Source organism: Passer montanus, unplaced genomic scaffold (assembly GCF_014805655.1).
Source record: "Passer montanus isolate IOZ18808 unplaced genomic scaffold, ASM1480565v1 scaffold7, whole genome shotgun sequence".
Classification (NCBI taxonomy): Eukaryota; Metazoa; Chordata; class Aves; order Passeriformes; family Passeridae; genus Passer; species Passer montanus.
Genome location: NW_024372147.1, coordinates 8,223,589 through 8,248,607, shown reverse-complemented (window position 1 = coordinate 8,248,607; position 25,019 = coordinate 8,223,589). Strand labels below are relative to the sequence as shown.

At 33.8% G+C, this 25,019-nt stretch overlaps 1 protein-coding gene across 5 annotated transcripts in view; it reads left to right on the top strand.

Moving 5' to 3' along the window:
- Positions 1-25,019, top strand: part of CCDC171 (coiled-coil domain containing 171) — a 151,282-nt gene that overhangs the window by 68,869 nt on the left and 57,394 nt on the right. For 3 of the 5 annotated variants that reach the window (XM_039729943.1, XM_039729941.1, XM_039729942.1), the window contains exons 16-20: positions 1,521-2,025; positions 2,819-2,935; positions 7,257-7,483; positions 8,249-8,428; positions 10,077-10,253. In XM_039729943.1, the coding sequence (XP_039585877.1) occupies positions 1,521-2,025; positions 2,819-2,935; positions 7,257-7,483; positions 8,249-8,428; positions 10,077-10,253 (1,206 nt within the window). Of the gene's footprint in view, positions 1-1,520; positions 2,026-2,818; positions 2,936-7,256; positions 7,484-8,248; positions 8,429-10,076; positions 10,254-13,835; positions 13,925-18,556; positions 18,605-21,399; positions 21,510-25,019 lie in introns of those variants that run through there. The other 2 variants (XM_039729944.1, XM_039729945.1) reach the window with 2 other exon arrangements.

Here is a 25,019-nt window from a genome sequence, read left to right as displayed (position 1 = left end):
TTTGCTTTTGCATATCACAAAAAGCATTAAAAAAGCACTTTAATTAGCAAGAGCACTGAATGTTGGTATTGCTGTCCAACAGCCCCATAGGGATCACAGTTTATTTACTTAGATATTGGCCTTTCACCTGTGATGGCCAGAAACCATAGGTTGTTTTCTAAATTTGGCTCACCTTTTCAATTCCTTCCAGTCATGCTATCAGGGTTTTTATCTATAAAAATCAAACACTGTAAATAATGTAGTAGCACTGAAAGTATTGTCCATGTTCATACTTTATTTCAGCATAGTAAAGTGACATATGTGGCCTGTAAATTGCATTTTGAAATTAAATCTTTTAGTGGCCTACTCTATTTTTGTATCACTTGAAGTATTTTAATAGCATTACAAATTCTTTCCCTTCAAAAAAATTATAAAATATTTATTTGGTCAAAGACATTTTGAACTGACTAGGATACATCTCTGTAGAAGCGTGGAATCTTCTATTTTCATTCTAGGGATAGCTGTATTTTTTTTCCCCCTTTTGTGCTTGAAGAATGGAGGAGGTAAAAGAAACTAGGGTGCCTTACTTACCACTGGTTTGGGACCTGTACCAAATAGAACGCAGGAGAATATGGCTGGATAATACTATTGTGCTTCTTTTTAGAATTTCACTCTATGTTCAACAAAATTGTCTGTGGCTCTAAGAGAGGTATCTGAAACAGCAAAATTCTCTTGATTCTTGAATCGTCTTGATTCCAGTACTGCAGTCTGCATCCTCTAACTGTAGTCCTGACATTTCCTGACTTATTACCATCTTAATTTCTCTATACCAGCTTGCTATTTTAAATCTCCCCCCTTCCCTATTTCAGGGCATTTAGAAGAAAAAAAATGTTCTGCAACTTAAAAAAATCTATTATGGCACTAGGCAAAATAAAAATATCTGTATTACACTGTTCTTTTGAAAACTCAGTTTTGTATGAGACCTAATTAATCTGTGAATATATAAGTAGGGGGTTGATTACAAAGTAATTAAGAGATCACCTTTACTTCCCCTTTTCCAGCTGCTGCCAATCTGTCTACGTTTATGCTCCAGAGCTTCCTTATTTTATTCCTCTCCCTTATACTAACTTTATTTCTTCTTTGTAGAGCAATGTTTTTCTGAAATTGGAGCATGTAATTGCTTACTAAGCAGTTATTGTTAAGTCAACTGATAAAACTGCATTGTGGACAACCAGGTGGAGGCTGTTGGAGTACTAGGGTTATCATCAGGAACCAGGAATCCATTTGTAACTGAAGATTGTGCAAAATTCACTTTGTTACTTTGTTTGTATCTCATTGTTTAATTGTTTATTAGGAGAGATAGTTTTATTGTCATTACTAATAATATTTGTTCTTTTAGTGTGTTACTTGAATGTGAAGAAAAAAAAAGTATTTTCTTTTATCTTTTGTCTAGGTAAAAATGATTTTGTTAAGTTAAAAACTTTGTGTTAATATTTCTTCTGGGTTTGTTTGGTTGTTGTTTTTTTTTTCCCCTTTCCCAGGAATACCAAGAAGCAGCAGAGAAAAATAAGGAAAAAATTTATGTCCTTGAAAAAAGTCAAGAGAAATTGGCTCTTGAAAACATTTCTTTGGAAAAAATGTTAAGACAGTTTCAGAACGAGCATTCCTCCCTCCTGACAGCCTGTGCACTATTGGCAGGTGCCCTGTATCCTCTGTATGGCCGATTGTGTGCTATGTCTTCCCAAAGAGACCTTCTCCAGGATCAAGTGAACATTTATGAATTAGTGAACCAGAAGATTAAGACCCTAGTTCATGCTCTCTCTGATGATAAGGAAAACAATCAAGATGAAGGAAAACTAAAGAAAAGAAAATCCCAGGGCCTGATTTATGTATTCCGAAGAGTTGTGATTGCAGTTTTGGCAGCCAACAGACTTCAGGTTTTAGCACAGTCTTCTAGTTCCCTCTTCACCTGGACAAATGGTTTAAAAGAAGGCATTGGAATTCCAGTTTGTGTAGGAGAATCCAAAGACAAGCGTAATGTGTTAAGTAAGCTGGTTTTTTTCTTCTTTGATAAATGTTGTGTCAAAAAACAAGGCTAATGAATAACATATAGTAATATTATTTATAATGGAGTGTAAGTACAAATTTAATGACATTTTAACAAATGTAATTTTTGAATTTGTAAATTTTAGATAACTTGATAAATGTAATTTCCCCTAAAAGGAAATGCTTAGTCTGTTTAGCAGTGCAAGTAAAGTTGCAACTACACACGAGCTCCCATTGTTTGATATCCTCAATATTTGCATTGTAGATTTCAGAACTAGGTGCTATATGCTGTATGTGATAAATTTCTTGAAATGTTCCTACATTATTTGCTACCAACGTTATTTTTTGAGAACAGGTATTCTCTTCTCTTCTTTTATTAATAACTTGTAGTACTTATTTCCTACTGAAAAATGCAAAAAAGTTTCTTACTGATTCAGGTAAAATATTAATGTAAGATTTCTGTGTTTCCTTTAGAGGAAATACGTAGTCTGTCTAGTCTCTGTCTGTTACCTTTCTGTTACCAAACTATGCATCCCCCTACAGCTTATGCATCTGTTATCAGCTTATGCATCCCCCTACAAGGAAAAATGGTATAAAAAATGCTTTCCAAACTACAAGATTCATCTATTTTTCTGGTTTAGTGCTAGTGGAAGCATATTTAATACAGTGTAAATTGTCCTGAAAATAGTCTGTGGCTTATGTACTTTCAGGTTTAGTCAATTTCTGAAAGAGAAAGTAGTGTGCCTCATCGAAGTTACTAAGTTATATTGGTGGCTACAATTCTATTCTATAGGCTGTGAAGAGGAAGAGCTTGACTGTGTGGAAGCACTCAGCTGGTTTGCTAGTTCCAACCTCCTTGCTGCAATAACCAGTTCTGTCACTGAATTGCAGGATATTGTTAATAAACCAGGTAATTTTAAAAGTATATTCTTGTACTTGAAGATTAAAAAAATAATTAGAGTGGTTACATCATCTCCATTTTTAGGATTTATTTAAACTATTCTGGATCAAATCTCCTGAGAGCTGTATTGATGGAACAGATTGACTTTTCTTTAATTGGTGATGTGATACTTTATCCTTTTGGTATATAGAATCATGGGAACAGAAGGCTGGAGAGTGCTTTTAGAAAGCCTATATACCATTCTGCCTGTTTGATTGTGAGATATTAAAAATAATCTACACCACACAAATAGATATTTGGCTAACCTGTTTTTAAAAGCTTAGCCTAAAAAGTAAGCTAAGTTTTTAAATGAAGTAACTCTTACAAGGTTCTTGTAAGAACCTTGAAGTAACTCTTACAAGGTTCCTAGTTATCTTCTTCGTCTGGTCTTATATTCAAGAAGTGTTTTCCTGGAGCTCAACCTAATCTTTTTCCATGAAGAAAATCTATGTAATTTTGGTTTTATTTGATTTGTGTATTTCTTAAGTGCAGGCTTTAAAACTGGCACATCTTTGATTTGGGACATTACAGATGCTGACTGAAAGGAAATAATTTCCTACTGTGTTTTATATGATAAAAATTTAGTAGTTCCAAATCTGGGAAACAGTGAATTTCATGGATAATATTTTAGAGTGCTTTACTTGCTATCTTACGGTTTTGGAGAGAGAAATAAAATGCTCTCTGTTTATACAATGCATAGTAGTCCTTATTTTATGTCTCTGCAGTGTTCCCTCTCTAAGTTTATGTTTAATTAGGTTTTTGTCTAGATTTCCTAATTTTCTTGGTCTCTGCTTGTATAGAACTCTACTATGCCTATGAATAATTGTAGTGTCAGTCTCTGGAAATATTACCTCATGATTCCCAGCTGTTAACTATTTTTTCTTAATTTATTTGCAGCGAGAACTGATGTAAGAGTTTGCTTGGTTCTCTGCATTGCTGCCATCCTTAGTTCTTCAGTAACTTGTAGTATTAAAATACCAACACTTCTGTCTGTTTAAGGAGGGATAATTTATATGAATAAATGAAATAGCAGGACAAGGATAAGATGATTCATTTCCCAGAAGCTTAAATAACAAACTGATCCCAGAAGACATTGAAACAAGTGTTTTGATTCAGTTTCATAAGCTCTCTTCTTTGGTTATCCTGTTTTCAGTAACTTAAATTTACATCCTTAAAAAGCAAAGTTTGAACTGTATTTTGGAGTATTTACAGGGTTTATACTGCAAGTGTTCCTGTGTACAGAATATTGTGCAGGAACAGCAAATTGAAGAAGAATTGAAAGAAATGCAGCAGTAGCATGGATCTGCTGAAGCGACTGGTTAGAATACCCTAAACATCATGATATTTTGGCAGTTTGAACAATATGAGAATTCTGCTGGTCTCTATTTACTAGATATCTCTGTACTCAACACAGGCTTGATTTTGAGAATTAGGAATATCCATGCTGGGAATGTTATGGCCACAGTCAGTTTGGTGGTTCTTTCATATCTTTTACCTATTTTATTAATAGCCACAGAACCTCAAGGTCTAACTACTCATGTATTACTTGGAATTCTGTTGCTCATGAGATCAAGTCTCCTAAGAATCTTTCGTTCAAAAAATAGTAATAAATAGTTTAAAGTTTGACGAAATTTCCGAAAGTGTTGAAGTAACTAGGCTCTGAAGGAATATATTTGAAAGCTTCCACTTTTAGAAAATTACATTATGTTCTGTAAGTAATGTTTTAAGTAGGACTTAAATCTTCACACTGACTTCAATTATGTTGAGTTTCTTAAAAAATTAGAAATAGGCAATCCTTTCATGTCTTTAAATAATGGCAGTTCCAGGTTAGGCTATATGTCACAGGAGAGAGTGCTACAAGAAGATGCTGTTTTATTGTAATTCTTTCATCCTTCATGGCAGGTACTTAAGATATATATACTTAAACAGTCTATTCTCCTCTCAGTTTTTATAGATACAGTTCCTTGTGGAATTGATTTATGGTTTTTTTTCATTTCATCTTTCAAAGCAATCAGTAACTTACTTAAAAATATTTCTGCCTATTTAGTCAAAGCTACTCTTTCTAAAAATAATGGAGGGCATGACTATTTATTGCTATCCCAAGAAAATGCCTTAAGGTGTGGTCAAGCTGCGTCAGCGGAATAGGTTGGATATTAGGAAGAAGTTTTTCACAGAAAGTGTGATAAAATATTGGAATGGTCTGCCTGGGGAGGTGGTGGAGTCACCATCCCTGGATGTGTTTAAAAAGACTGGATGTGGCACTCGGTGCCATGGTTTAGTTGAGGTGTTAGGGAATGGGTTGGAGTCAGTGATCTTGAAGGCCTCTTCCAACCTTGTGATTCTGTGATATGTTGTTCTGGAAGGTTACTGTTTAAGGGGAGTGCTTGCTGGGAAGTGGAATGATCGTTTGAAAATGCTACAACACATTTGTCTAAATTATTATTTTAAATGTACTTTCGATGCAGTTAAACATGAGATTCTAGGCATAGGGAAGGGGGCTGCCATGCTGGTACTGCACATAGGGAGAAACAATATCTGCTTCTGACAGGCAAACAATCTCATAACCTGACACAGCAAGTGGAAATACTGGGAAAAGTGAAGGAACAATAGCTCACTGAGCTCCTTTTTCTATATACCAAAAATCATGGCAAAGGACAGTTTGAGAAGGTTTTGGCATCATCTTACATGGAAGGCCATAAAAATGTTCTAGTTTTAATTTTAGGATAATTTAACCAGGCATTCAACTAGTGAATGCATTCTGACTAGATAATTGCAATAGCAGTGGGTATGAAAATATTTTTTTTTAATTGCAAAGGATGTTTAGTTAGTTGAAGTGCAAGGTAAAAATGCCTCATAAAATTTTTAACTAAAAGGTGCTATCTTAGTAATGAAGAAAAGACTGATCTACTAGTCACTGAGGTTGTGGAGAGCATGTACTCAAAAATTATACTCCAGTTAAGCACTGGATTTATTGGAGTGGTGCTATTTCAAAACCAAGCAGGAAAATGACTTTGAAAATAAAATATTTTATTTTATCATGTGCTTTTTTTGTTTATTGCTTACAAATAAATCTCAACTTCACATGTAAATGATCTTCTTTACATTGAGAATTGTAATAAAAATATATCAATAATCATGTTCTGTTTGCTTTGTACCTCTGGCTTTTTCCTTCACAGTCTATAAACAGAAATTCATTAACTTAAGCCAGGTTATTTTTTTCTATTTATACTCTTAAGTAAATATTTTAGTTCACTGCAGCAACAGGAGATCTGCTGTACTACTGAATGTAAATAGGCTCTTCCATGCTTGTCATCTTACACTGATAGTATCATAAGACAAGTAATGACAGATTAAGACCTGCCTAGCAGAGGGAAAACTAAATTACAAGACTTTTATTAAGGCATAAATAAACCTATTAACTGTTATCTGGAATACCAATTAGTGGAAGGAGCACTGACAATTTTATTTATCAACATTAAACACAATTATTAATTACAGACCTGACGAATCTAGCAGTAAGCAGGACATGTTGGGTGTGCTGGGGCCTTAAGTCCATTATATGAGAAGGATGATTACCAAAATCCTGTGGGGAAATACGTAATTGTAGCTGTAAAATTTTAATTGCCTTGGAATAAGGTAAATTATATTCTCTTGTCTCAGAATATAAATAGTATGGCATTAAGGTACCAAGCCTCACTAATTTTGAACAGCAAATAATTTAGACATCTGTAGAGGGGAGAGAGGAAAAATCAGGGAACTCTCAGAAATTTGCATTGTAAATATTACAATAAAGTGTTTTACCATGTGCTATCACTTCTGACTTACTTGACCTGACTTCCATTTGCTTGCATCCATCTTGCATGTTTTCTGAATTTCAAAATTAGAATATTAAATAAAGTCTTTAGAAAGTACAGTATTGGGAACATGATAACAAGTGGACAAGTAGTCTGTGACAAACAAATCCTCTTCTTTAGAATCTTATTCTACCCTCCATTTGTAAATTGATAGGAGTAGAATTTTCATTGTTAAATACACAATTTGTCTTAAAGTCTCTCTCTGAGGTATTCCTTTGGACTCAGTCTTCCAGTCCTTAATGGAAAATTTCTATTGAGTAGTTTAAAAATGTTGTTTGTTGTGGTTTTTTTCACTGAAAGAAACTGAAACTAATAACCTACTTGATGTTTCTTTTCTGCCTTTTGGTTTGGTTTGGGTTTTGTTGTTGTAGGGTTTTTTGTTTCACTGTTTGTTTGGGGGTTTTGTTTGTCTTTGTTTTTTTGTTTTTTTTTTTAAGGTACAAAGTCTTGGATTTCTGGAAAGTTACTGTTAAGTGCAGCCAGGAATTCGTTTTCAAAACTTATGGACAAGTTGAATGTTATAATGGAGACGGTTCCATTAGACCACAGCAAGTACATTACTTATCTGAAGAAAGACTCCTTGGTACAGAGCCTAGCTCATGGACTTAATAAAATAAATACGCAGGCCCTGGAAGCTGAAATGTGTGACAGAGTATCGAGTATGGTATGCATACTTATAGTCCTACTTCATGTAAGCAGTAGGTTCATGGCCTAAGTGTTAGGATGAAGCTCTCCTGATAGCACCATTAATTTTGTTTCCGTTTATGAGACTATTGCATTGAAGTCAGCTGTGTAGACATCAGATTCCCAACACCCAGAAGCATTAGAGAGTGAATATATTTGTTCTTTTATGTGAAAGAATTTTAAGAAGAGGTTTGATGTATCCAAGAAAAAGGGTCTTTTTTTTCTATCTAAGAAAAACCCTTTTTCTTGGATACATCAAATGTATTTGCTTTGTAAGAACTAACTTGCTTTGTAAGAACTAACTTGCTTTTGGCTTAAATGTTACAGAGTTGGTTAGGGTTTTTTAGTTGTTTTGTTTTGTTTGAGTTATTTTTGTTGTTGGTTTTTTTGTTTTGTTTTGGGTTTTTGGGGTTTTTTTTTGTTTTTCTGTTTTCTCATACTCCATTTCTATCTTTCAGTAAAGATAGCCTTCTTCCCTATAATCAGAGGGAAAGGAGAAACCTTCTGAAATAATTGGTCTTTTATTGTGGGCCTTACATTAAAATAGTACTTCCTTGAAAACAGAATTTTCAGTTACCCTCAAGAATATGAAGGTGAAACAAGTTCACTTTTTTACACTCGTGCATCTTAGAGATGATGGACAAAATGAGAGCTTTGTTTAATTTGCTTGGGTATTACGTGTGACTCTTTTATTGATAAAATAGTTCATGTTAAATCACATAAATTTTTTTCTGATTATTAACAGAAAAACATAGAATCATTGCACAAGCAAATACTTGAATTTACACAAAGACTTCATACAGCAGAAGTGGAACGCCGCTCACTGCGCCTACAAGTTGCAGAATTCAAATCAAATTTCAGTGAGGTAAAAAAAGAAGCAGACAAAGCACAGAGGCTGCAAGAGCAATTAAATATGCTTAAGCAAGTAAGTATATTTGATTTAGAGGTGAGTGCTTGTAAGACATGTTTTTGTGTGTTCTTTTGAAAAATAAGTATAAAATCATTCTAATATTAAAAGAACTTTTCACAAGATTTGCATTCTAAGTGTCACTAAACTAGAAGTCAGATGTGTTTAGAAAGGCTTCCCTTCCCTGAGAGTTTCTTTTTGATTTGTAGAATGAGATGCTCTTGTAAATTATATGTTTGGTCTTCAGCAACCAGGTTTTCTTCTGTAGTTGAAAATGTTGATGTGATTTATATACCCAAAAAGCATTTATAGATCTCACTTCAGCAGATTAAAGACAGCTGCCATGAGGGTGTTGAATAAGTATGTTCCATGAGAACTTAAAGTATAAACTCTGTGTGGATATTACTGGATATTATGATGGACTTTTTACTGTATCTTTGATGCTGGGTTATGCCCTGAGCTAGTCAATGCAAATTTTAGGGTGGCTGTTCCTCTGAAGGACTAAGCTTATGGAAGGGTGAAAAAAGGCCCTCTTCTGCATTCCTGCTAGAATATATGCACCAAATTCCTCTGACTCCTAGCTGTCACTGATTGATTTACTTAAACACTATGCATTCGCTAGCCTGTAAATAGCATTGTCTGACAGGAACAAGAAGACACAACGAAAAGGTTCCTTAACCACTTGAAACCACAGTATTGTGACTAATGCACATGTTGATTGAGGGGGAATGCCATTTGGTGGGGTCTCAGTTAGACCCCTGTCGTATGTACAGAACTGTGCCTTCAGCGCTTGGAGGGGAAGAAACTTGTCTTTCTTTAGCATGGTGGAGGTTCATAAGCACCTTTCCTACTATGCTTATTTCTTGTAAGTTGCATTCAGAATTGAATGTATGTTTGAGCTATTTGAGATAGTGAATGGTTAAGAATTCTTATACATGCTCAACAGGTACACTGTACAACTAAAACAGCTGTGGCCCACAAACAGCTGTGTTTTCTGTAGATGTGACCTGATATTGAAGCGTAATTGGTATACTTGTCAGTGTGTCCCAATCAAGACACTTCCAAGCAGAGAGTATGTAACAGATAGTGTCAAGTCCATTCTTTTTCCTATTGGGGTTTTTTACCCAAACAGACAAAATTATATCTGTTTATCTTCAGTTTTGCTCATACTGCATTTTATTGCTTACAGTTCCAGGAAAATTGTAAGAAATTATCACAGTTTAGATTGCCATTCAAGTGTTGACAATGATTTTACTTGAAGAACTATTTTGTCTTTCTTGAACACTTTTGGAAAGGGAGAAAGAGTTCAGGAAGACAAGTTTACAAGGATTAACAAGATTTGCACTAAAATGTGGGACATTGGTCTGCACATTTCCTTCTAAATATTGATTCTTAGCAATCTAGGGTGTTAATTTGAATAGAGTAGCAAATGCTTACTGTTTACAGTAGCCTGAATGCTGTTTTGAAAAAATACAGTGGATAAAGTTTTCTGGCCATTTTATTGCTTGGTGGTCTGTCTTTGAGTTTAAAAGAACTAAATAAATAATAACCTTTAGCATGCTTTTGTTTTAGAATTTAATATGCTCCCAAGTGGATCTTGGGAAGTCAAGTATGTAAACAGGTAAGTACAGTTACATAATCAAACACAATTTATTTCTCTTATCAGAAATTAATCACCCATGAGAGGTTTGAAAGTATATGTGAGGAATTAAGTAATGCATTACATCGGGAGCATCAGACACAATTGCTTTTGAATGAACAAGCACAACAGCTACAGGAGTTAAATAATAAACTAGAATTGCAATCCAGTGAAGAGTCCCAAGTCTTAAGTGAATCTGTAAAGGTAAGATGGTTATTACTCTTAATTAGGCAGCTGAAATTTATTTTTTGGTGAATAAGCCAAATGTCATAGTTCTTGTGCAAATAAAATGTAAATGCACACATAATACTTAGCCCATTGAAATTTTAGGGTACTCAGAAACACTTTCAAGATTCTTCAAGGTATAACATCACTTTTCTGCTCTTGAAACTGGGTGGTGTAGACTAATATATGTGAAGCGTCTGAAATTTATTGGGGTCTTAAGTGACAGATCTAGCTATCACAAGGTGTTTGCAATTTATAGAAAAAATAAAAAGTACAGGAAAACTTTGATTTTTGATAGAGGTCGCAATAATATTTTAAAACCTGGATTGTCTGTTTCCTGAATATAATCTTAGGAGGGAGAATACATTTGTCAGTTTGGAATATGCAAAGTGACAATAGAAAGATATCCTTTTCTCATCAGAATTTAGACTTTTCTGTAGACATAATGAGTAATGAGGGAAAAGATGATGTTATCAGAATCTCTGATAATAAACAAAGGAACAGAGAGAGAGAGAGTATTAGAGGTTTAAAACCAGGTGGATATCTAACATGGGAGAGAGAAAACTTTGTGATGGCAAGCCAGTAAAAGACCTGAGCTCAGCAGCTTTTATTTATTTTCTATTTGAAGCAAGCTTTGCTGCTTGTGTCTGCTCTTCAGCCCTACTACTGTCTTTTCATCTCCCAGTGTTCTTCTGTGAATTGACAACTGAGCAAAGGGACTGCTTCACCAATATTTTGAGAAATAGAAGTGCTTGTAATTCTGAGAGAAGTGTCAAGCAGGAGGAGAACCAAAATTATTCCAGCTGCAAAAGTAGTAGAAATGACATAAATATGGAAAATATTACAATGAAAGTAGATGTCAAGGAGAATGAGTTGCAGCAAAGTAGAGATTTTCAAGTGATGTATAGTGGAGAATGCTGAAGGAAGTTGTTAAATTTATTAAGGAGGGTTTTCACTAGTGGTATTATTTACTGAAAATGCCTTACCTCACTAAGGGCAAAAGACAGTGACATTTCCAATTTACCTGTTGGGTTTTGTTTTGTTTTTTTTTCCCCTCCCTCACAATTGCCTAGTCTTGATGTTTCATTTAAATGGAAGAATAAACTAGCTAGTGTTTTCAGTCAGGTTGCTTGTTAATACTATTGTGGTATAACTGCAGTGCATATATAAGCTTTTAGTCTTGTGTTTGATTTCTTTGAGAAATCCTTGATTCAAGATTTTTAAATGGCCATTAGGAATATAAAGAAGGGAAGGACTAGAAGACAAATAATATTTGAAATATTCATTTTTGTCTACATTTTGTACATTAATACATGTTTTTTCACCATGTTTTACTTTGTCTAAAACACACCTTTTCATTTGTTCAGAGGTTGTGAAGAGAAAGGTCAGTTGTAGGCAATCAAAATACAGGAGGAACTTTTAAACAAATATATTACATGGATTATTGGATACTGAATTACATTTCACAGCTTCTGGTTTTTATTAATTGAAGGCTACATTAAATTTTTTTTGAGACAGTCATGATCCTAAAATGGATCATAATTCTGCAGTTCTTTGACAGTTGCTTCTCCTGGAACAACTTCATTTAGTGTATTTATTTATGTTATTGCTTAAATCTTTCAATATACAATGCAATGTTATAATATAGTTGACAGGATGGAGGCAAAGAACATTGACAAAATAAACCTTAGGGCTAAAGTTTACTACTGACAGGTACACTGATTTGGTTTATTGTTTTGTAAGTCTCAATCCTTCCCATTAAGGAATTTTAAACCAAATTTAAGTTGTAGGCTTGTTGCTGTGGACTGTCCCTCAACTTAGAAGATTAATTGATATCTCTTAATTTCTTCATAATATTTACTACAAAAGGTAGCACAAAATTGCATTTTAATTTTAACAGCATGCATCTATCACTGTATCAAAAAAGGAGACAACAGTTGTGGTAACGTCAAAACATGTTAATGTTCTTGTGGTCCTTGATTTTTTTTAGTCATGCAGGTACAATTTTATAATGTATTCATCCTAAATCATCATTTCACCTTCACTTTTTATCACTGTTTCTACAATTCCAAACCTGTGTTATATAAGTACTTTCGAAATTCAAATGGAAGTCTAATATAATATTTTGATACCAAGGAGTAAAATTGGTTCTTAAATTTTGAGCCCTGTATCTTTTGGTTTTTAAAATTTAAGAAAAAGTCTCTTTTCTTTCCCATAGTTAACCACAATCCAACCTTGTTCATTCCTTTATTCACAGCAGGAAGAAATGGTCTCTACCCTGACATCTTAGTTGACAGACCCTTTTCTTTAGCTTAACTGGATTTTGTGACTTAAAATGTTTGGGGTTTTTGTGGGGCTTTTCGAAGCTCTCATTTTGCACTACTGTGAAACAATCTCATCTTTGCAATAATCAACCTTGCCCTTCTAAAACAGTGTTCTTATAACTGTGTAGGGTTTCAAGTGCTTAAATAATACAGAAAAAAAAAAGAAGAGCATTTTTACTGTTGCACTGTAAAAAACAAAATAGAAAAAAATATGCCTCCATCTTCATCTTAAGATACAAAATGATATTACTTGTATAGACTTAAGTGTACATAAAAATTTGGTGAGTGTGGTAGCATACAAGTAAGGTCAGGTAGAGTAGACATAGAGTGAAAAAAAAATAGACATACTTTGAATTCTTTATTCATAATTTTTAAACAGGTAAGAAGAAGAAAATGAAAATATTAGATACTTTCACTTTTGATAGCTTATTTTTAAATTTATTCACAGTTCAACAGCAATCAGTAAGGAGATATTTTGGTATTCACGTACTTTCATGAAGTAGGCTTATTAAAGGAGTAATACTTAATTTCTTAGCTTTATCAGTTCAGATTTTAATCCTGTATATTTTTATCTTCTTAGTGGCATATACCATAGAGACATCCAAAGTAGCCAATTACATTCAAGGTCAGCTGGAATAAGCAACTCTTTAACACCACTTCTTTTGATTATATGAGGTGAATAATTTGCTCTGTTTCTTAATTCTTTGAAGAGAACTTTTACACAAATGCTAAACAGGTATCAATAACAGACATATTTTTAATTCCTGATACCAGCTGGTCTTAATCAAGTAAAGTATTTGTTTCATATTGATATGTACAGTCTATATATTTACTTATTTTTAAGTATGTTAGTGCCTGTATACTTTTAAGGTTCTATTTATGGAACAAGTTCTATAATTTGTTAATTAATAGCTCCAGTGCAATAGATGTTAAATCATATAGCTTGATACTGATATGCCTCAACATAAACGTTAATACTTGTTTTAAAAGAAGGTACCCTAAATTTTGGGTTTGTTTAATCTGCTGAGTTTAGTGAAGCTGTGATTAATTTATGACAGAATAAAATAATGAAGGAAAAAAAAATCTCATGCAAATGCCTTGATAACATTCACAAAAAGGTGTTTTCTGGTGGGAAGATTTGAGGTGTTTCTTTTCAATACCTGTGTCATTCAAATCATATATACATATTCTCTGTTCAGTGTGTCCTTCACTAAATAGATATATCTGAATTTATTAGATTCAGATGAAGATTGGGATTTCTCTGTTTGTTAGACGTGGATGTTTCCCTCAGGAGGCTCTCAGTTCTTGGGTAAATTGGAGATGAAGGTGATACATGATTTTTTGCTTTTAATTGCTTTTCTTCTTTATATATTTATAGCCATATATTTTCTGTGAAAAACCATTTCAAATATTTACACAATTTCTTTTACTAGTACAACTACACATACTTTGTGAGTGACTTTTACAGCTATTTCGGAAAATGCTGCAGTATTCTAACTTGGAGAAAGGTTAAAAGGCTTCATTTACATGGGGAAGACCGAGTGATTTTCATGCTTCTAAGAAAGATTACAGTAACAGTAAGAAATAGGATTTGAGATTTTTTTCCTCTGACATCTTCTAGCAAAAGATTGCTAGAATTTGGATGCCCTAAGGGATACTGTTGATTGTAAAAACTTATTTGTCTCTTTGTCAAGGGACTGCACTTCTGTGTATTGCCTGATTAAATGTAAGGCTATTCTTTAAAGAAAGCAGTATAGCTGATTACTGCTAACATCTAACTTAACAGAGAATTTATATTAGTGAAATTTAGCATTTAAAGAGAAGTAAGTTCCCTCCTAAATAGGTTAGGTGCTAAAATTCATAATTCATTAATTAAATGGGGGGTTGTTGGTTTTTTTTTTTTTTTTAGTCTATGTTCTGAACACTTAAATAACTTACAAAGTAGGTAAGAAAGGATTAGTATTGTCATCCACTCTGTTCTTAGTCGAAAGAGGTAATGTGTCTTCTTAGTACAATAAATAGCAGGTTAAAGAGATTTGTCAGGTACTTCAATTTGTGTTAACACTATTTGTAAAATAAGTAGAAATGTTCATTCTGCTCTGTTACATAACTTCCACTACTGCCAACTTCTCAGTCTTCAAAGATTTATGTTAACTAGAAACTTGTCATAGAGCACTCCTTTGTGCTTCTTTGTTTATAGTTTGTGATGCATTGCATGTGGAATTCAGGTTTATGGGAAGGGATATTCAGGTTTATGGGAAGGGATATAGTCTTTCTTCTAGCAGCTGCTGTCTCTGTAGAACAGGAAGACTCATAGATAGCACACAATTTTGGGTTAGACCTGAGAGCTCTTTTTTGCAAAAGGAAACAGAACACAGCGTAGATAAAGTTTGCACCCTATTAGCGAGTCTGTATTTCAGATCTCTGAACTTCAATTTCACTTTAAATTTCATGGTTCTGTGGTTTGTCCAGGGAGTTAGATTCATTGAATCAGAGGAAATACTCGGTTGGAAAAGATTTGCAATAACCATTAACATCCAGCTCCTGGCGTGTGCAGGGCCATCCCTGAGTCACACCATGTGCCTGAGAGCATTGTCTGCATGCTTCTTGAACTCTGTCAGCCTGGTACTGGGACCATTTCCCTGGGGTGCTCTTCCAGGGCCCAACAACCCTCTGAGTGAAGAACTTGCTCTTAGATAGGTTTTTAAATCTATATCCTTTGTTCTGTACCTAGAACATTCATCAGTATTAGCATTAGTCTGGAGGGACTGAAGTCAGTACATGGCTTTTAGATTTGTTTTTGTGCTGTAGTCATCAATGAGGCAGCCATGTAACTATCAACAAATATGTTGAAGGTCTGCATTAACTTTTCTGAGTCAAGCTTTCTGGAAAATATGTAAGTAAGAATAAGGAAGAATAAGGTTAAAATTTGTGATTTTGAATTCATTGTATGTTTGCATGAACATGAAGGTCAATGCAACAATGGAAAATATTGTAGTATAAGTCACACAACCATAATTAAATTGGAAGCTCTTATTTTTAAAGACTATCATCATTACTGTCATGTTTCTGTTTCATTTTACTGCATTTCTTCTTTTGTCCAGATTTACAAGTTGAATGTCAGTAATAATTAATTTTTGAGCAATGTTAAGATTTCATATTGGAATTTGAACATGTATTTACACCAGGTGAACATTTTGTTTTTCCTAAATTATGCCACTATACAATATTTTATTGGTTGGTATTAAGAATACTATTCAGGTATATTATTTAATATCTTTATATAGCAAGAAAATGATAAAATTGTAGCCAGTGCTACTTTACATTAGAAGAAGAATGAAAGTATCTGGCAATTTATTACATTTATGTTCAGGCTAATCAGATGTAAACATTATTTATCTAATAAATTAGAAAAAGCATCCCTAAGTAAGAAAAATTAATATTTTATTTCTAACTTGCTGAAGAGTTTAAGATAACTCTGAGAAAATGCTCTCACCCTTAAATCAATCTGTATGTAACTTAGATGCTGAGATAGAACACTGGAAGAAGTCATTATTATGTAACATCACTTTAGTTAATCTTTGAAAGCTAATTAGGACCACATGTTAAATTCCAGGTAAGAATATGTGTACCCTTCTCCAGAAAATTATGGAGTAAGTTTGTTTATGCTAGTCTGATTCAATAGCCCCATTCGACAGTCACTTTATGACTCCATGCACTCACATGAGACCTTGGGATTTTTGATCCAATGTATGACTGACTGGCATGGAGTGAAATCCAGAGTGCTTTGGTGTTAATAGTATAGCGACGTTGCCTATTTCAGAGAATACTTTTGATCCTGAGTCTGTTTACTGCACTTTAGTATTATAAAAAAAGAGAGAAATCTGACATTCTGTCAAAGTTTAGATAAAGAGAAAAGGTAACTTAAACAAAGTAATTGCACGAACCAGCACATTTTTAGTCTTTTAAAAGTAGCTTCCAATATTTTCTGGGTATTCCATTTGTAGGAACTATTTGCCTCCCCCTTGGGGAAAGGAGAGAATAAATGGAACAATATCAGGATCTAAAAGCTTAATGGTTTTATTTCTGCATTGTAATTATACTAATAAATACCTCTGTCCATGACCCTGGAATTTATAGTGCAGTGAGAAAGATTTATTGACAAGTAATTTGGAAGAAAAATGGAATTATTGTGTAATTACAGCATGTGGTTATTAAGCATATGTACTTACATACCACTTATTCCTCTTATTTCAAGACCTTCAACTATCTTTTAGTTTTCACTCAAAAATACTGAAAGTCTTCTTGGTAAATCCAGTGCCTGGGAGATCTTTGTTACATTATTGGATCAACTACAAAGTAACTGTGTTACCTTGAGATGTGCAGAGGGGATCAATAGAGATCTATTAAAACAGCATGAGATTTTTTTAAAGAAGGTGTTCTATTTTTCCTGGTAGTATAGATATCAATGTGTAGGACTTTCTACTATACACGTTCTCTATCTCCTTGATATAGAAGTCCTTTATAGGTAGATTTGCTTTTTGCTGTTGTTTATCTAGGATATCTCCAGGGCCTCATCATTTTTCACTTGAGTCATGTTTTCCCATATTCTCCTTTTCTATTTGTGTGCAACTAATTCTGCAAATATCTTTATATCTTCTTGTCAAACCATAAATAAAATCTTTCAAATAGCTATTGAAATATAATTAAACTGTTGGAATATAATTAAGTATGTGTCTAACTGGCATAAGACTAAAACAAGAGAGGCATTCCTTTGCACCTGTATTCCCTTGGCAGCATGCTATGACAGCAGCTGGGCCTATCTTTCATATAATTTGATATTTTAATTTCATTTGATACTCCATTAGGTATTCAGTGATTTTCAAGGGGAAGGTTTTTCAAAATTTATACCAATTTCAGCTTCCAAAATCTGTACCTATGCTGTCCTCTATTAAAGCATGGAAGCTCTTCAAAATTATAGCAAGGCAACAAACTCAAAACAGAAATTATATTTTATGCTGCCTAATTTTTTGTGTTCTCTTTTAAAATATGTATTTATGAAAAATTCAGTGAGGTTCTTGTTGCTAGATCATTTTACTTCTCAGTTAAAAAGACTTTAAAATGTTTTCAATTCTTTCTAGTTAAAGTAAAACTACCTTAAGTGTTGTTGTATTTTGCGGGTTTTGTTTGTTAATATTTTGTTTTGTTTTGTTTATCTGTGGACTTTTTAATAAGAAATTGAGCGATTTTAGAATTATGACATTAAAATTTTCAATTCTAAGTAGCAGTCCCAACATTTCTTTTATAAATACTACTTCGTTGTTTACAGGAAAATTTCTCAGGTGTGAGAAGGAAAAAATAAGTGTTCTTAGAAAAAGTTAATAATATTTTATTAAAATAATTGTTTGTGTGGTACCACCTAGTGATAGGCATATTTGTTACTATTATTTTCATAGGTGAGTGAAGTAGGTAATCTTCCAAGTTTTATATCATCATGGTTCCATTTTGTCTCATAGTTGAGAAATATACCAAAAGAGAAAAATATAAATAATAATTCTGTTTTCATTGAATTCACTGTCACTGTTTAACTTCCCTGTTTCAGGATCTGTATTTGCCATGCTCAGGGAAACTTATACCTTGTTTATTAAGCTTTGTGTTCTTGTTTGGCACTTGATATGACTCAAAGCATATCCAGAAGGGAGTGAGACATCTAATCAATATGTCTTTATAGCACTTTGATCTCCTGAGTGAATATTGGGATGTAATATATCTTTGATGCTTTTTCAATAGAATGATTTAAAAGTTGCCTTTTATGTAAGTTACATTTTGTTTTGTGGAAGGATAGGGGTGACCTATATTGAAGAATAGACCTTTTAATATAAAATTACATATTTATAAATTCTTTTTTATTTTATTGAGGTTTAAAAAGTAAGAAGGTTATGTGTTTTCTCACTGCAGGTACATCATGCAAGATGTGGCTGGCCTGATATTCAAATAAAACATTAATAAACTTAATAAATTTGCGGGTCGGTGAAAACACACATACCTTGCATATATGATTTGGTCTGAACTCATCTGAAGGGGAATGCAATATTTGAATGTAAATCTTATAAAGTAATAAATCTTGTGAAGCCCTTATTAATGTTAGTGCCATGTTAAAAAAAAAAGAGATTTGTCTAATAAATTAATTAAAGAAAATCAAAAACTCTTTATGAAGCAAGATCAAACCTTTGTGTGGCATTAATTGACATTCTTGGCATTGCCCCTAACTCTTTAATATAATGGCTCACATTAATGCATTCGTGTCTGGTGAAATTGTGCAGCAGCCTCTTCCAAGAAAGGGCTGCAGCATCACTTGCAGCAGTAAAAAAACTGAGCTGAGGCCACCAGTATATTGAAGTTATGGACAGTATATTCTTGCACTCAGAACTGAACCTTAAGTTCTATTTAGAAATTTCCTTGAAACTGTTCTGAAGACTCCTAGTATTCCCATTTTTTTTAACCAGTGTCTGAAAAGAAGACAGAGACAGGCTACTGTAATATTTGTTTCTCAAATTTATTTCTGAAGCAGATTGCTGTGTCATTTAGCGTGACTCAGATGACTTTTTGTCTGTGTCATGATGCCCCTCACTTCACATTGTATTCCTTTTAAAATAAACAATGGGAATTAAATTGTGGTTATTTACTTTGTAAATAAATTGTTGTCATTGTTAATGTTTTATTGCTGTTATTTCTTGTTCTTCCTGAATTGTTTTAACTGATTGTTACCATTCAGAAATATTCTAAGCAAATGTCTGATACAAAGCAAATGGAAGAGTATTTCTCAAGAACTTAAAATAGTCTCTTCCAGTGCTTAGAAATGTCACTGGTAATGTAAGATCACTGAGACCAGTAGGACATGATCAAAGACAGATGGTTTGAGGCTGTGACAGATGAGAGAGGCTATGAAATGCAAGAAATTGATGCAATATGTTGTGTTCCCATAGATACACAACTAAATATTTTTATGTATGTACATGTGACGAATTATCACTTCTAAAGTGAGGATGAAATCTAAGTGCTGTTTGTGTTTTTGTCTTGCATAGTGTGTGCTAATGTGCACAAGTAGATAATGTGTAGCAAAATTAACAGTATTGCAGAGAGCAGTGCTACAGAGCAGCATCAGAGTTTGTAATATTAGTGCCTCATTTACAGGTACATGGCAGTTATGAAAAGTCATCTTTTTCAATGTAATCCAGGTGTAAACCATCTTTGGGATTGAAACCTTGGGACTGTACTAACTATAAGGCTGAGAGTCTACCAGGGTAAAAAGTGTAATAGTGAAAAACCCCATTATTCCTTTTTGGTGGTACTTAAGTATCTGGCACTGCCAAAGCAGAGAATATCTGCTACATATGCAGGGCTAAGTCTTTTCTAGTCTGTGACTGCAAAGGACTAGATGTTGTGGTGGGACAGAAATCTACGTTTCTAAGGAGAAAAAAGAAACGTCACTTCTGAGGTTGCATGTCAGAAATTGAATAAGGAGTGAATGATCATGTACTCATGCCACCGCATGTGATTCCAAAAATTTATTCTCACTTAACTTCAAGGATTATTCTTAAAACTCATAGTGATAAAGCCTGAGTTTTTATAAAATAGTATTTTTTCTACTAAGTGGTATAATCCCTCTCTGCAGCTTTCCAGTAATACTAACATAACTCACTCATCTTAGAAGATGATTAAAATTTCTAAATAATAATGTGCATAGATTTTATAATGTACTTTATAATTTTTCAAAACATAGTTTAATAGTAGGTCTCAATTATTCTCTGCTGGGATTAGTGTATGTCTGAAAGGCCCAGAGCATCTTCTTATTCAAAAGGGTCTCTGTCAACAGTCCATGAGGATCTAGGCTATGTGTGGGAAGTTTATGTTTTGTAATTACTTCACTTTAAAAGTTTTACTTTTGTTTAGTTTTACTTTGAAGCTGAATGAGCATATGATGTGTCCTCTGAAAGAGATTTTATTGTGTGAAATTACTCAGGAAAAGCTACTTTGTTTAAATTACTAAACTCTTTTAATTCACAATAACTTTCAAACATACAAAACTCAATGACTTCACAAAGCATTCATTCATACTTTGCTAAATATCTTGAGCTAATGCAGTTGAAAAATTGCTTTCTTGTTGATCAGAATAGATTTTATATTGAGAAATGTTTGCACTGTAGCAAAGAGATATTAAACGTGGCTGTAAGTCTCTGAGGCACTGTAATCCATCCTGAATCATTGCAGGGGAGATGTTTGAGGTACCTAAACTTGCTTGACTGTCTAAGGGCTATGTTTCTGTCAATAAATAACTGTCATCTACATGTACAGAGGTGATGAATGTCATTTGCTTTCATGACATGACTGCCTCAAATTTCAAGTGAATTTTGTAAGAAAAATCTCTTGCAAAATGTGAATGTGTTCATTTTCCCTTCCCCATCTATAGAACCATTCTCAAATAAAATTTCATTTAAATGTTTCTTAATACTTGTGTTCTAGATCTTATACAGTAGGCATATATTACAACTGTTTTTAGAACTACATGTACTATCATAATCATCTTTAGATCTTTGCTTGACATTTTTGGTACTGGTTTGGATAAACCATAGTCTGTACTCCAATATTATGAAGGTTTTTCAAATAAAACAATCACAAACAATTGTATCTGACCTTGTGTTAGAAATGTGAAAATATGCCTCCAAGCATGTCGTCAATCACCAGAATTTAGTTGGTTATTTATTAAAATGGTTGCACTGGTTGGTATTTGTTTTCTTTAGTAGACCAACTCATGCTCTGTGACCTCATTACACAAGGCTTTAACAAAGACAAGAAGAGCATTTTGCACCTTGTTAGATACACTGAGATCCGCAAACTATTTTTAACTGCTTCCATGCTGTATCATATACTTGAGAGACAGTTCCTGAGGTAAGTTCTTTCTCTTAATATTAGCATATGAAAAGATTGTTGTTGGCAGGATGAAGGTCCAATAGCAAAGAGGTTGAAAAAAATAGCTGGTTTTTTTCCTGCATTGCAGATACGGCTCATTCAAATGTCCTTTAGAGTGCTCATAATTTTTCCTAGTGAAATTTAAAGTGCATAGGAAAACACTTGTTTTTGAAGAGATGTCATGGGTGGTCAGCCTCAGTTCTGTTTTGCAAGAGCAGATCAGTCACATGGAGTTCATTTCAAACTGTTTTAAGACACCACTGCAGACACTATGAAACACACAGTGAATCCAGATAGAATATCTTGATAGTTTCTATTTGAGAAGTGTAAATCCATCTTATTTCTTGACATAGGTCTCATTGTACTTCTTAGATGTGTTTGATTTGTTTAAAATATTGATGATAAATCTCAGTTACGAATTTTTTTTTTGTCACAGAACCTTTTTTCCCCTAAAATTTTAAATCCACTCTTTTGATAGAAGAAGCATACTTTCTATTTCTTCTAGATAAATAAAGATTATTTTCAAAAAACATCACATGGAATTTCAGCTGTATAGTATTGTGTGATGTATTTGGTTTGCATTGCAGTGGTGCACACTAAAAATATGGTAAACATTAAATATTAATGTAGCTTGTTGTAACTGTTTTGAAACTGCTGTAAGTTACATGTAGGCTTCTGGGGGGCACTCGGAGATCATTATATTTGCCAACAATGATAATGGGAAATGTATTTAAACTGGTGAAGGAATGGATACTGGCTAAACTTTCTGTACTTCTTTTCATTGTGAAATTTTATTAGTTGTGGGTGTGGGACAGCTTTCAGAATGTATTTTTAAAAAGTAATATTTTGGATCTAAATAGAGAATATACATATGAAACTTCGTCTGAACGAGAAAATCTTCAATTTCACAAATTAGTTCATTATACACATACTGCAGTGTATTTGCATATTTTGTACTGCTGTGTTGTGTCTGTGTAATTTAAATCTAATTTAGTAAGCAGTTTGATCTGGCTTTAGTTATCTTGGAAAATACAGTCTCAGTATAAATGTGTCACACATGCTTTGCATTAATTTAAACTGTATGACTGTTATTGTTCATCAGAAGTCATTGTCCATCTATTGTCTTTTGAATAGATTCCTTTATATGTGTAAAGAATAACAATATTAAACTTTGATTTCTTTTTGTAATGGGCTTGGAATAAAAAGTTTCCTGACTGCAAAACCAAAACTTGTTAAAGGAAGCTTGTGAAAGGACCAAACCAAGAGCCAGTGAGATTTTTCTTCAGTGCTATCAGGTGCTTGCTCTTCTCTCTAACAAATGCTTTTTCGTGCTTAATTTGTGAGGGGAAAAAAGGTCAAAAATCTAAATGTCTCTAAAGGAAACTTCTAAAGATTCTGATGAAAACTCTACTGATCTATGAGATTTTGGCAGACGGGAGAGGAAGGAGTGCAGTGATGTCTGAATTAGCAAGTGAATGCCTAAAAACCTGAGAAAGACAGATAACTGGCATTTTACAGAATGTTAATAAATTGGAGTTTAGCTTCTAAGTTGGTTCAGAATCACTTGTACTTGAAAGTGAAAGCTCAGCATCTTCACAGAACTATGTGCAAACATACTAGGTTTTTAAAGCCTTCATTCTTCTTATCACAGTTAGCCTCAACTTTCTAACAGTTGTAATTGTCCACAGAAAACATTTCAAGATAAATGCATTATCAGGTTTTGAAATTTTCTTATTTTTGTAAATACTAAGACCTGGGGGGCAAAATAAGGGCTATATTGTGGATTAAGTGAAATATCTCAAGGCTGTGCTTTTCTGATAACTGAACCTGAAGTGACCTTTCTCAGACACAATTACAGAGCTGTATGTTTTTCCTTTAATTTCATCAGGGGTTTAATTAGTATACAAATAAAACTTCCCTTATCTTCCTTTCTACCTAATTGGCTTGTCTTTGCTTATATATGAAGAATGTGAAAATGGGCTGTAATTAGGATGACCGTGTTAACCTTTTTTTCTCAAATGTACTGTTGCCTAAAGGCCTCAAAGCCTAAAACCAGTGCTTTGGATTATTGCTTTGCAATCACTATGGCTCTCCCATAGGTTTTCTCATGAGCAGAAGGGCTTTGGGTGCTGCAGGTTCCCACTGCTTAACAGGATCTTCATTCTTCTCCCCACTAAATGTTTATTGATTATCTCACTGCTCCACACTCAGCCTCCAACAACTTAATATCAGGTGACAGTCAGGAGAGTTCTCCAAGTAATTAGAGTGGAGCATTGAGGGAACAATTAGGAGCAGAGTTATTAAACTTGATTTATCCTATTCTCTCCTGAACACTTTCTTGGATATCAGAACATCACACTTTCACAATCTACCCTAGCTGAGAAATTAGTGGCTAACCTGCTGCTTATCATTGTTGCCTTGCTGCCTTGAGGCACACCCTCTTGGTTTCAGTCACTCAGCTGGAAATATTAGAGTCCATAAAGTTTATCAAGGGTTTTAATTAGATCAATCTGAAGAAGCAAAAAAAGAGGCTTACCAGCCATTATTTTATAATACACCACACTGTATTTGAACATTTCCAAGGCTTGACTTTAACTCACAGTAGCAAGAAGCTTCAAGTAATTGCTGAATCTGCTTTTGGGGTGCTAAAATCAGTTTCCATTTTGCTTAGATATTGCAATGTTAGATAAAGTCTGAATCATTTAGAGATTTCTGTAAATAATGGGGTTCTCTTTGAATATGATAGAGCAGCTCTTAAGTGAGATACTTGATTTAACCATTTCTATATTGCTTCATCACCAGCAGCATGGATTGCTGACTATGCCCCTTAAAAAAGTTAGGCCCTGCAATTGCCTCATTAATAGGCATTACTTACAGTGAGTAACTTAGGTAAGTTAGCAGCTCACAGAAGATTTTGACTAGTGGGTCTTTTCACTGTTCATGGTCAGTAATGAAAAATTTATGTGGGAGCCGACAACTCTTCAACCCCTGCAGATGGACAGCTATAATAAAAAGAAAATAAATATGCATAATATTCCTTTTATCCTGTTTTTCTTCACTCTACTATGACTGCTAGGATCTTGGGGCCAAAATCCATTCAACAGCATCTGCATCAAAAATTCTTGCATCAAAATACTTGCAGAAACTACTTAAACCAGGTTTTCAATCAGGTGGGAAACTGGATTGGACAGTACATTGATAACAGAGACCTTGTTTTGTGTTCAAATATAGTCCGTTTATCAAAGGTGGGAATATGGGTGGGGGGTTACTTGACTTGGTTTTCAGAACTCTTTCCTCATTGTTGAGAGCAAACAGTAAACACAATAATTGGAAGAAGATAATGCTCTTTGTTTTTGAACCAGAGGTGGATCCTTTCATCCATGCTAATCCACATTTCAGTTCTTGGAAATAAGATTTCTGAAAATCTGATAATTCACAAAGTCATCTCTTT